Source organism: Triticum dicoccoides, chromosome 3A, assembly GCF_002162155.2.
Source record: "Triticum dicoccoides isolate Atlit2015 ecotype Zavitan chromosome 3A, WEW_v2.0, whole genome shotgun sequence".
In the NCBI taxonomy this organism is placed as follows: domain Eukaryota; kingdom Viridiplantae; phylum Streptophyta; class Magnoliopsida; order Poales; family Poaceae; genus Triticum; species Triticum dicoccoides.
The window spans coordinates 222,072,741-222,086,815 of NC_041384.1; the positions used below are offsets into that span (position 1 = coordinate 222,072,741).

The 14,075-nt window shown below is 40.7% G+C and overlaps 1 protein-coding gene across 1 annotated transcript; it reads right to left on the reverse strand.

Annotated features, from left to right (window-relative positions):
- Positions 1-8,532: 8,532 nt before the first annotated feature.
- On the reverse strand, positions 8,533-12,181 carry LOC119267942 (peroxiredoxin-2F, mitochondrial-like). The gene is made up of 5 exons (XM_037549400.1): positions 11,895-12,181; positions 11,773-11,802; positions 10,924-11,082; positions 10,292-10,386; positions 8,533-8,900 (listed from the first exon to the last, which is right to left on the reverse strand). Exons 1-5 carry the CDS (start codon positions 12,081-12,083, stop codon positions 8,795-8,797), a joined length of 579 nt encoding a protein of 192 aa, XP_037405297.1. The 5' UTR covers positions 12,084-12,181; the 3' UTR covers positions 8,533-8,794.
- Positions 12,182-14,075: the final 1,894 nt, after the last annotated feature.

The window sequence follows — 14,075 nt, forward strand, 5'->3', positions numbered from 1 at the left end:
TAGTAACTGCAGTGCGCGGGGCGGTTACGGGGCTATCTCCTACCTCCCGTTTGTGGATCCTCCATTGTTGAGCTCAACCAAGCGGCGGCCATACATCCGGCGACCGGCGACAGGCGCGACTTGGAGCTCGGGCGACATGGAGTCTTTTGACGCAGCTGATTAATAGGTACGGATCTGCTCTGTCCTTGATGCCCATTAGTGGCCATTTAGTGCTAGGGTTTGTACAAAGATCTAATTTTTTTTCCTGCTGGCTAAATGTGCAAGAAGTAGAACTCTGCTAGAGGACGTTCACCGGGATGGAGCCTCTTCATTAACCGGTGACGACGCCGCCGGTGTGCGAGTTTCCGGCCAGGACAGCATCAAGTGCAGACGGGCAGGTCTGCACAGAGGGCGTTGGTCGAGAAGCAGGAAGTGCAGACAAGGGCCAAGCTTCAGAGCAGTCGATTGAGCAGGTGGATCCGAAAACACCTGGGTGGACGCAAAGGGATGCTCTTAGTCAGTGGCTCAGTGCCTTGCCTATATGATTAAATCTAGAATATAGACATACATTCAGGAAAAAATAATACTAGAATCAGATTTGACTGTATGGTGATAGTTCACTGTATGTACATAGCCCCTGTCAGTAAATGATTTTTTCTACAAACTACTTAGAACCTGCATATGCTCTTCGTCAGTGCGTTGCAATTATGATTAAATCTAGATTGTAGAGATACATTTAGTGGAAAAAAAGATTAGACTCAGATTTGACTGTATGGCCATAGTTGACTGCATGTACATATCCTTGTCGCGCTAGGCAGAGACCCATGGAAAAAAAGATGCATTCAATTAATGATTTTGTCCATAAACTACTTAGAACCTGCCTACATATGCAATGACAAATCCATAGTCTTGAACTCGTTGTGATCTGCTGCGAGACATACACCCATTTTAATTGTCAAACTATAAAAAGGGGATTTGATTCTGTGGATATGTTTTCATGGCATTGCAGAGTGCGTGTTGGGGCTGCCGCACTAGGTAGAGTCCCAAGCCCTTATAGGATTTCACCACTGGAGAGAGCAATTCGGTGTTTTGCAAAGGAGCCTAGCGAGATTGTCATTGTACCGAAGATAGGCACGAGTTTTGACACTCTTGGTGAGGCATATGATTTCTACAATCTGTACTATTGGGAAAAAGATTTTGGCATCAGATATGGAAAGAGCAGACTAAATGTGAACCGAACAAAATGCATGTGAGAGATCGTGTGCGGCTGCGCGGTACTGTTAATTTGAAGCTCTTCCTATAGTTAGTTATTTGCCTGTCTGAAATTGGTGTTAGAAAAATCTGAATTTTATTGATTGAAATTTTTACAAGGAAAACCAATAGTTGAGAACACTCGATCGTGTCGCTGCCATGGTCACCGGCCTCTGTGTTCTGTCGCGCCTGCAACGTTGATGAAAGGTGAAGGAGATGGAAATTTCAGAGAGGAAAACGTAAGAAATATTTAGGCATGACTTTACCACTACAAAAATGTTCAGTCACCGCCCTCGTGCCAATTCTTGTGTGCTTTATCCATGAAACAGTCCATGCTTCCCCAAAATTCATGCATTTGAAGCTTCGAACTGAGGCTTAGTTCATTTAGGGAAATGAATTGTAGACGTATTTTTAAATTTATGTTTAGTACTAGAATTTTGTGAGTGTGAAGTGGCTGAACTGATGTTTCAAATTCATAATCTTCATTGCAAGTACATGAACTGATGTTTTTTCCCGCATATTGCTCAATTTATACTATGCCTTTAATTTACTAGATGAACTGCACACCTCAACGCAGCACTAATGCAAAGATTCTGCATCTTGGTCGGCTGCTCGCGGCGGGGCTTGTGTCTGGTGCTTGAGACAGTGGCAGAGCAGTGCCCGCGAGCGCGGCGCAAGCAGTGGCCCCTGCTATGTGGGCTGATGCAAGCGCGGCGCAAGCACTTCAAGTCTGACAATGTCCACTCTACAAGGTACATGGGCACTCGTGCAAAGATCTAACATCTTCATCGACTAGTACTAAGGTATGTGTTTTCTTCTGCCCGTGTGATGTGGTGATTATTTGTTCTGCATATGTTTGTATATTTTAGTCAGTATTTTGGAGATATGAGATGGTTTGCCAGATAAGAAATAGAACAAGAACAAGCAGGAGCTTTAGTTGGGCCATGTCATTGTGAACTTGGAGCACAAAAATGTATAGGAAGTGGTCGTCGTAAAACTGGGTGCTTAAGATCTACTAAACTATAACATTTTTTTAGTCTTAAGTAAAGCAATTACTTTTTGGGTCATATTTAATTTGTCTATGTTAATAATTTCTTGCGTGAATAGATGGGCCAAGCCAAGCAGGCCATCAACCAACTACTCGTGCTTTGCTTTATTTTATTTTATTTTATTATTTGTGTTCTTAATCTTGGTTTTCACTGGTGTGTGCTCTGTCCTCTCAGGTTAGATTTGAATTTGTTGTCATAGAAAAAATATTTCTATCGCCTTTAATAATATAGGTAATCCAGTTATGTATGCAAGATCCTCAGTGAGGATTATTTTTTTCCGAATCACTTATCCCTGAGCAGCATCTGCATCCTTCTGCCTTAGCCTGATCAATTTTTCCCACTATACAATTTTGTTTTTTGTTTGCCAACATATTCGAACGAAGGTGTCTCCATGTCAAGCATGCATCCATTGAAATTTGGTGTTAACCAATTTTTGGAGGATTGCATCAATGTTTCTCCATAGGATGTTTATCTTTTCGGTCTTTTTGCTAATGACAATGTTTGGTGTGCCAGTGCCCAGTTGTGTATATTCTTGGACCTTTTACATTTGATATCAACAATTCAAAAGTTAACATGGATCTAGCCATCTAGGTGAACTTCCATTTAATGTTATCAATTTTCTTGCAGCGAACTTGAATGTTTTTGTTACTTTTGCTTGTACTTGATATCTTCCAGAGGCTAATGTGTTGTGGAGTTTAGCTCTCAATATGGTGCCCATATTTTTACGGTTAAGGCAAGAGCTCTGCCAATTCATTGAAGTTGAGGGAAACTGTATCATTGTTGTCAGTGCACATTCAGAGATGTATGAGTGGTTCCCAGCTTTGCTGATGTCTTCCTTCGAGCTTAATAAAATTGTGTTGCATACTTTTGGTTTGTGAGTTTTTTTTTGGCATTATGGTGTTGCTGAGTTTAATTGGGGTGGCTATTTTTAGTAGCTTCTAATTTCAAAATCCATGTAGCCCAACCGTGCAGGAGCCACACAAAGCTGCACGGTGCTTTTGCTTTCTGAGTTAGTCGAACTAGTAAATGCAGTACTGGTGAAGATTGGTAGGTCCAACCGGTAGCTAACACTTATTGGCTCATAAGCTCCGTTAGCTCAGAATCTAACCGAAGACGGCTCATTCCATCCATGGGCTTCTGATCCATTTAAACGGTAACTGGCGGAGTTACCTGCACGCTATGTGATGTGTGGGCCACAATCTGTTAAAAAATACTGCAATAGCATAGTACGACTTTACCAGGACCTACATGTTGCACGGATCACGATATAACCTAGTGGTGCAGATTCCGGGCTCACTGCAGCTCGAGCTCACATAAGCACTTTCGTGTAGATACTTCCAATTTTGAATCTCTGACTTACTAAAGAAATATAATTTATTACCAACATAATACTCCCTCTGTTTTTATATACTCCGCATATTAGCTTTGGTCAAAGTCAAACTATGTAAACTATGATAAAGTTTCTAGACAAATATGTTAACATATACAATAAAAAATCAATACAATTAGATTCATTATTGAATATACTTTCACATCATATAGATTTGTTATTGTAAATGTTCATATTTTTTCCTATAAACTTGGTCAAACTCTAAAATGACATAATATGCTTAAGAAATGACATATTTTAGCTCCTAAATGACTTCACATGCTTAGCTAGCTCCAAAATGACATAATAACCTTACTTAGCTCTAGAATGACCTTAGCATGTTTTACACCAAAATGACTTAGTATGCTTAGCTAGCTCAAAAATGACATAAGAACCATACTTAGCTCCAAAATGACCTATTTTATAGATATAAGTTGCATCATAATAATCTTCACATTTTAGTTGCATCATAATAATCTTCTTCTTCTAGACTTCTTCTTCTAACTTTCTTCTTTCCCATTTTACAGATTTGCTTAAGATCACGTAAGCTTGGGTTGATGGAGTGCTTGTATTTAATTTTTGTTTTGACCTTGTGAAACTTGCTACCTATGGATGAAACTGTGTAATATTGATGAAACTATGTATATGTACGGATGAAACTTGCTACTATTGGTAACATGTGTTGGATATATATGTGTTCATGACTATTGGTAATATGTGTTGAATATGCTATATTGGTCATATAAATATATTTATGTTTGATTTTCTGTGAAAATAAATTGATATAAGAAAAAAAAATTAAATAGGGCATTATAGTCACTTTGCCATGGCAGATGGCAAAGTATGCCGTTAGCCATCTAACGGGGCTAACCCCGTTAAGAGGCTTTGCCATCTGCCAGCTGATGGCAAAGGCACAGGCTCTTTGCCATCAGCCAGCAGACGGCAAAGAAGCCTTTACCGGCAGGGTTTCAGACAAACTGTTTACCATCTGCTGGCAGATGGCAAAGCCTTTGCCATCCGCCGACCATGCCTTTGCCATCTGCCATGGCAGATGGCAAAGTGCCAGATTCCAGTAGTGAAAGAGTGTTAGGCATCACTTAAGTCTTCTTGTCTGTGTGATCTGAAGACTTATTACACTTGAGGACTGTGAATCCTCCAGCCGGTTAGGCGTCGCGTTCTGAGCATCCAAGAGTCATTGTGGATCGCCGGTGAATGAAGTCTGTGAAGGTTTGGAAGTTTACCTTGAAGACTTACCAGAGTGATTGAGCGAGGTCTGTGTGACCTTAGCTCAAGGGGAATACAGAGAGGACTAAGTGTTCTGAGCTGTGTGCTCAGGACTAAGTGTCCGAGACTGAGCGTCCTCGGGTTTAAATACCTATCCGCCCTAACCAGACATACAACTGTCACAGCAGTTGGAACTGGTCTACCAAACCTTTGTCTTCGTCACGCACACTAGTTCTATCCTTCTCATCTCTTTATTTACAGTTGGCTCTTGTAAAGTCAGTACCTATTTGCTTTATCTATTTGTCTTCACTGTGTACCTGATCCTTACTGCCTGGCTACTATTAGTCAGTGTGGTTTCACTTCATTGAATGCTTGACTATTGTCTGTCTAGTGTAGTCTATCTTCCGCTGCATGGAAATAGGTTCATTTCTATCATTTGTCTTCGAAACTTCCATGTTTTGAAGACTTTCATAAAAATCGCCTATTCACCCCCCTCTAGTCGATATAACACACTTTCAGGTCTAATGGATGGGTAAGCATCATCGTTGTCCCTACTACATCCTCTCCTTTATCATCTCTGTCAACTGCTCCCGAACCACCCAAATCGCTCTCAAAGTAGGAGGAATCTATATTCAACTTGTAGCTCTTGGAGGTTTCTTCCTTATCATTTCATGTGGTTCAGAAGATCTTGTTCTGATGTTGAACTTTAACGGTATTGCATGAATCGTAAAAGTAGAACTCGGAGCTGGTGCAACATACTCGCACTTGACAGCCTGGCGCCACTGCCACGAGATAAAGAAAGCCCGACTGCGACCGTCTCCTTCAAGTGCTTCATACCTAGGATTGGTGACTTTCCACAACCCCGGATCAGTTCCTCAAGGGTGACCGATCCCGATTTGTCAACAACAAGTGCTTTGTCAATGATCTCCCAAAGACCCAAAGAACACCACGCTTCTTTTGCTCACTGGCACGTAAACATTAGATGTCGCATATCCTCAGCCCCTCCCATACAGATCGGACATTGGGGGTTAACCTACTCAAATGTAACACCCCCATTAAGCTTTACTGAATAATTTGCAGTTGTGACACATCTCATAATCATTGAAATCCATCCCTGGGCAAAGCCAAAGGGTGCCAACATAAAATAGGGCTTCCTTTAGTTTATTGGATAGTAATATCACATTAATAGGGAAGTTATAGGAAATAAAATAACATGTATCTCAAATGCTATAATAAAAGAGATGTTATTTGGTTCATAAGATATGATTTTTCCCACTACATTTGAGTAGTATTCTTGTTTCCTCAATTTTTCATTCAGTTTGCAAGACACCATATTGTTTTGTAAAATTTATATGAGTAAGTTTCAACTCGATGCCTATTTGCGTGGGTTTTTTCGATTTATTTTTGAAACTTGGAAATATTTTATCGCAAATACAAAAAAGCTTTGAGTATCATTTCATTGCTAAAAGAGTTAGGGTACAATAAGTACATAAAGCATCACACAAGCATGTGTGACTGCCAGCACTAAAAGAACAAAGGGGTGCGCGGCCCCGAAAAACAATCGCCTACATTCGGGGGTCAGATGTGCTAGTCCTAAAGCTCCCGAACGAACCCAAGAGCAAGCTTCCTCCTTGATGATTCGGATCAGCCACTATGATGAAGACGTAGCCATTGTGGTGCTTACAAATGCGCCATGAAGTAAGGATGAGGAGGGTGGCAAGTCCGGGTCGAAGACAAGTGAGCACGCCAAGAACAGTAGATGAGAGCCAGTCTAAGAAGTCATTGTCGTGGCGGGGAAGGGTTGCAGTGGATCGGCACCATAGGGAGCACCAGAGAAAAGTTGGAAATATATATTTGGCTAAGTTTCAGAGCGTGGATACGCTGAAACTCAAGATCATCCTAGTGTTTTGTCGTTGGGATGAACCATAGTCCTTGGTGAAAAAAAGCATAGGCCTTAGTGAGATTTAAAGTTTTCTCACATCAAAGAATGCAAGTAATGATGAATCTAATTTTCTATTAAAAAGAGCAAAAAAATCCAGACAACCTTGCACATGTGTATCCACCGCACACCATAGACAAACTGGCTCTAGGAAGGGAGCACAAAAAGTATGCATGATTAGATTTCATGGAGGGACTGGTGGGGAACGAACTTGGCAAAATTATAACAGGCTATGGGCAATACGAGACTTTAAAATATGAGAAATTTGAAAAAATATTCTCAAAAGAAAGATAACATCGTAAGAATCAACAAATGTCATGATCAATGGCATGGGCAAGAATTTAAGAATCAATCTGAATCTGCATTCGCAAGATTCTTCAGCTCTACGCTTCCTGGAGTGCTTTCTTGCAGGCTTCAGCTTCCTTTCCTCCTTGAGCTTAACCTTCTTTATCGCCACATGTTCTCCCAATTGGGATGCGCCTCGAACTTCATCTAACAATGAATCAATGTGAAGGGCTTGCTCTCCATTCTATAGTACATCGTGGTTGCACGTCCGGGCTATACAATGACGTGATCATCAAGTTGCAACATTGAGTGAATAAATAAATTGACCAACACCTGGAGAAATAAGAAGCAAAACTTACGATCTCCATGATTGACGCTTCTAGTGGCTACCTTGTCTCCACTTGTACAATCGCACTTCAAAACTTTATGATGGAGTTTGAAATGGTATGCAACCGATGGAGTAGCAACTTCGCACTGCGATCGTTTATCACATCCAAATGTCGCGGGGTGCTTGTACTCATGAAACCAAAAATGCACATGTTGTCAAATTTTGGTACCTGTTTTCTTCATGCCTACAAACCCCGCGCTTGTGGCCAACCACGCGTCGCACAACAATGCGTCCTCCCTCACGGAGTAACCCCGACATCATGCTTACTCCATGTTAAACAAGGAGAAAGTCAAAAAAATCTCAATAGCATTTGACCGAACACTTGTCAGGTGTGGTGTCCGCCATGAACAGCGTCGGAAGGGGGCGCACAATACCTGCACACGAACGGGTAAGGGGATGCAAAGATGGCAAAGTACAAGGCACCTAGGTGGAGCAGCGGTGGTCCGACTAGAACTGGGCGGCGACCAAAGTAGATCAAGGGGAAGGGACTGAGTGGAGGAAAAGAGCTCCGAGATGGGGTTTTGTGTGGGACAGGTGTTCGGTGTTCTACAGGGCGGCTGTCTGGACTCTCTCAAACCTCTGCCAGCTTTACTTCCAGTTTGATGAAATCCGGATGTGTGGATTGCTCCATTAACATTTGAGGACGGCGTTGAACCGCTCAACGTGTCTCGACGTTTACGGGCGATTTGAGGACGGCATTGGAATGACCTCCTTGGCTTCCTCAACAACTTCCCTTGACACACGGGCCGTTCTCAGATCATGTTCTCGTTTTGATTAAACCTTCATTCAGTAGGTCAAACTCCTTCGTATTAGAAAAATACTTTGCCATGTGCACCAACTCTTAGCTGAGCCTCCCAGCACCGAACAACCCAGAAAATATCTTGCCTTCACATGGAAGGCTCATGGAAGCTGCCTAACATATGAATATACAAATCCGCTACACTAAATGTCTCATCTTGCGTTTGAACAGACTAACCAGCAAATTACTAGTGTTTGGTCTACGTATGTTATATGGTCCAAGGCCGGTTCAGCCAATGCGACAACAAGAGGACAAAATAAACACCCGCTCGTTCTCAGATTACCTGCACGCGAGCACAGCTCTTCATCAAACGCCAAATAACAGAAACTGTCGCATACACGAACCGGTGACTAATTCGATGACTGTTCTGGAACAAAAGAAATAAAGATTTGCAGCAGCAAAATGACTGTCCTGGAACTAGCACGACAGACAGCAACATCTTCACACAGATTCTCGAGCTGTCACTTATTTGCATCACAAAAGCAAAACAGAGCACCGATTACCGATCAGCTCAGATTTGATCCAAGATCACCTCAGCACCAGAAACCTTGAAGTCAGAAGGGGCTTTCTCAACGTTGAATGCCTTGATCTTCCCATCATCGACAAAGGCCGACCACCTAAAATGGTACAGGTCAAAAAAACATCTTTCAATCAGTTACCAATACACCAGTTTATATCATCATGAACAGTAAGTACTTCCACCACCATTCTACTCATGAGAGGAAGTGGTCCGATCAGTGATGTGATGCTCAAGAATGGATATGTAGCACTCTTTAGCAACGAAGAGAAACATAACATCTCACCGCATGGTGGATCAGCACTTCAACAAAATTCTCACTACAAAGAGGTCAAACAGCTGGATGCTGCTAAAGCATGTTCCATTTCTTTTCTTTTGTGGGCATGCTGAAGCATGTTCTAGTTTGCAAGAACCAAACAAATACTCCCTCCGTTCATAAATTGAATTAAAACCACGCCACTTATTTATGAACGGAGGTAATAGATAACGAGAAGTAAGTTGAATACACAAGAGTGTGGATTAGGTAGGAGGGCAACATCTATCGCCAAGTTGACATTGCAATTTGTTCGCTCTCTTCCGCTATGAGATTAGAACTGGAAGAATTGGTTGGGAAGAGAAACTAAAATAAAGTCCATGATTTTGAGTTGGAGTCACATACTTATATTTATAATTTGCATTTCTGCAAAAGTGTTATTTTCATATTAGGGTAGCAGTGTATTTTTTTTATTTGGGACAGGTACACAAAGTAAAAGTAACATTTGTTTATTTATGTCTCTTGGAAGGTTGCTAGTCCCATATGTGGATAGAATTGCATTTGTTTCTTTGTGTGGTCCCACATATGTACTCATCACCAACTCCAACCCCATCACTACAAAAGTAGGAAAGATAATATAGCTATAGCAAGTTATGCTCCAAAAAGGTGTGGAAGTGATTCACCTAAGGGTGTCCTAATTCGCGAGTAGTTATTTGTTGGGATTGGCAGCCATGCAAATTTTAATTGTTGGATTTTCTAGTCATGACAGTTCAACAGTGTTGGACAAGAGTAAATTAACAATTCTCAATGTCATGCTGAGGCTATCCTATCATCAAACCATTCAAAATCCAGCATCTCCCATCGCTAGATGGGTGCTCACTAATTCACTAATGCCATCGACACTAACAAAAACAAGAAAAAAAATGACAGTCGATGCTACCTGACTTAAGACAAGCTACCAAATACTGAAAAATATCTCCCAGAAATAGCTTAAAATCCTTTCGCAGCATGTATAGTTCTAAATTTAATCCCATGATATCAAGCACCAATATATCCAATTCTGTAAACAAAGGCATAACTTACAAAACTACAGAACCACTAACCTAAAGCTCAGCAGTAAGAGAGGTTGCACTGCACGCCACATAAACTAAAGAAGAGTTCTAAGTAGCTGACATCATTTACATCATGGCTTAATTGATTTTAAAGAATATTAGAAGAGTCGGCAGAAGTATAATTACCTGTGGGAGCGTCGACCAAGCAAAGCAGCAGAGAGATCTATTTCCAAATCCAAGCTTTTGTGGAAGCTCCCGTCAAGGTCACCATAAAACTCAATCTGATAATAGTATTCCAGAATCATGGCAGATGGTTAAAATAAATGTTCGCATGATCTTGATTCTTGAAAATGTCTAACATAGCATCCAACCGCATGGGCTAGAAATCTCAGAACATCTATGTGCAATAACTATCTAGGCTGGCATCCATACAATTCTAACACATTTCTGACCCTCATTACCATAAAATACAGATTGAAATCATTCAGCAGAACATATGAAAGTTAGACTAAAAAAAAACATGTGAGTTGAATTTGCACTCATAAAGTGGCTCGCAAATGATTTTGTGCACGACTGTTATGGATCATTTACTATGACTGACAGGTAGTAGGGAGGGCGTATGGTAACATGAAGAATGCGTTATGGAGGAAAACCAAAACAGGACTGCCAAACTTGAAGGAATATAGTCCTATCTCATGACTCAGTTGACAATACTTCGATATGCAGTTATGCACACTACAATGCCTGTATGCCATTCCGTTATTCTGTGCTAAATCAAAATTGTATTCCATAAAAAAAAATTGAGAGTAGTTACTCACTGCATCTTTTGCCTGTAATTTTTCTGCCCATCCATTCAGCACATAGGGATCATTTACAGCTACACAGATAACAGAGTCGATCCCTTTTGCTTTCAACTTATCAATGTTGTTCTTGTAACTAGGAACGTGGGACTGCGAACATACTCCTGTGTATGCACCCTGAAATATATCACAAAGATAGCTGTCAACTATATGAGCAATTAATCATACCAGGAGAGAGTGAGTCTACAATATAGTTATCAAGGAAAAGGCGGAACACGGAACCATCATGGAGCAAGCATACAATCCTAGTGGATGCAGCCAGAAATCATCGTTTAGGGATACAGAGTTATCAATGAATTTGAACGATTGGCACTAAAATGCCATTCAGCACAAAGCGCAAGCACACTAATTCGCAGTCCAACAATAATGTTTCAGCATTCATTTTTCCTGATCTAGCCAATGGCCTGCCTACCTATTCACAGTTTCTCATACTTCTAGGGCCAGTTCTTTTGGGCAGCTTAAAAAATAAGTTGTCTCTTCCCAGCTTAAAAAAATAAGCCGCTCATAAATTTTGTTGAGACTTCTGAATTAGTTATCCCGTAACTAGTTTAAAAGCCCCAATTAATAAGAGATGCTGTTTATGGGATAAGCTGGGGAGGAAGCGGCTTATATTTTAATTTGCCAAAAGAACTGGCCCCTAGTGCGAATGGAGCATGCAAGAACTCAATCCATAACCGCCTGATGCTAATTCTGGACTAGTACCAACTAGTGTGAAAAAAATCCCCGCTGAGACTCATTAGGGTTTCGAAACGGCCGAGTATACAGGAACCGAAGCTAGGCGAGGGCAGTGAGCTAGAGAGAGCTTACCGGCAACCCGAAGATGACGACTTTCTTCCCCTGCAAGCAAGCAGACACAAAGAAACAGGAAGGGATCAGACGACAGGGCGCGGTGGGAGGAAACAGAGGCGGGAGTATAGGGAGCGTGGTACATGGAAGATGTCCTTGAGAGGGGTGGTGGAGAACTTGGTGGCGACCCCCTCGTCCCAGGACCGCGCCTTCTGCAGCGACACGCCGGGCGCCGCGGAGACGATGTCGGAGCCGACCGACGCGAATCCCCTGGCCGCGGCCCACAGCGCCGCCGCAGGGGATCCTCCCGCCCTCCTCGCCAGTGCTGCCATCGCCACAGAAGGTTGGGAGTAGGTATTGTTGTCTTGGATCGGGTTTCGCTGGCGAGCGGCGCTTGAGAGTTGAGACGGCGCACGGCTGGGAGCTGCCGAATAAGTTCTTTTACCGGTGACGGGATGTACCGGTGGAGAATCAGCCATCCATGTAATTTTAGGGATTCGTGCAGCTATTTGAGGTATAGAACAAGTTAATGCAATACAAAAAGAATATATGTGGGCCCTTTGTATGTCTTTCCAATTTTTGTCAGGAGAGAGATGACGTGTCAAGCGAAGCACCGCTTTTCATCATTGCATGCATGTTAAAATATTATATCTCCACATACACTGAACATGCATTTTATTTTCATTCTCAGATCTTTAACTATTCATATCAACCAAAAGTTCATTATTAAAACTTTTTATATATTTGAACTCGTGGTGTGAAGACCTTGAGAATAAGATCAATTTTGGATATATTTGAACTACATTTTTTGTATATATTTCAATTATCTGCGAAATCAGTTTCATAAAACATCAAAAGGTTTCACTATTTCATATAAGTGTTATATATGGTTTCAAAGAAATTCACAAACTGGAATACGGAACTTACAAACTAACTTCACTCATTTGATTTCACTCGTTTTGAATAACTCATTGCAGTTCTTTAAATAAACCGATTTCACTCAATTGAAAAAACAAATTCGCTCACTTCATAAAATAGATTTTGCTCATTTCAAAAATTATATTCACTCATTTCAAGAAACAATTTCAATCATTCAAACAATGATTTCAGTTATTTCATAAAATTGGTTTCACTCAATTCGAAAAACCTATTTCACTTAATTCAGAAAAAATGTATTTCACTAATTTGAAAAGGCACATTTCACTCCTTTGAGAAATTTATTTTTCATGAGTTAAAAAAAGGTTTCACTCATTACAAAAACAATTGGTTCATGTATCTTAAATAAACTGATTTCACTTATTTGAAATAACCGATTTCACTCAATTTAGGGAAAAAATTCACACAATTAAGAAAACAAGTTTTAGCCGTTTCAAAATACAGATTTCACTCAGAAAAAACATATTTTGGAAAAGTGAGTTTGTTCATTTTAAAACACATATTTCACTTGTATCAAATAAATAGTTTCAAAACTTTGAAATAACAAGTTTCACGTATTTCACACTCGAATATCTATCATGTGTATGAAAAAAAGATTTCACTCATTTCAAGTAAATAATTTCACTTGTTATAGAAAGGTTATTTCACTTATTTCAAAATAACTATCATTTTTAACAATTTCACTCGTTTAAAAACTGGATTTCACTGAATTCTGAAATAATTTCACTTATTTCAATACACGGATTTTTAACATAGTTCTGACAACATAAATTTGTTTGAAACGGCAAAATTGAAACTAGTTTAAATGCATTGAAAATGGTCTTGTTCGAAAGGTCTCGTCGCTAGGAATTCAAATATATAAAAAGTTTAAAAAAATTGTAGCTTAAAATATATGAATGATTGAAATTATGTAAAGAGAAATAAAAGGACATGAATTTAGTGAGGGAGAGATGAGAGCAATTGTGCCCGTGTCATGCATGCTGCGGAGGAGAGATAATATGTGCATGCATGCGTGGATGGGATGGAAGGGACCATTGATTTGAGTTAAGTGCTGAGATACAAAGATGAGGTTGAACAATACATAGCTATACTTATGGAGTAGGACCAAAACTGCGCGGATCTTAAAGGCACTGTGTGATGGATGCTGTGGCGGTACATCCCGCCACCGGTAAAAGAGACTTTGCATGGGAGCTGCCTGCTCAGCTAAAAACTCGGTAGGCGTTTGGTAGCCCTGCACCGTGGTTGCGTTACTTGCGTATAAAGGGAATATTTTGGTTTGTATGGTATTTGCTTGTTCAGATTGCATCACATTCCGCATGCTGTTTAAATTACTCCCGGATAGCGTCTCTTCTAGCAGATCTCTTAAGGTTCGGTAGGACTAGTCAATG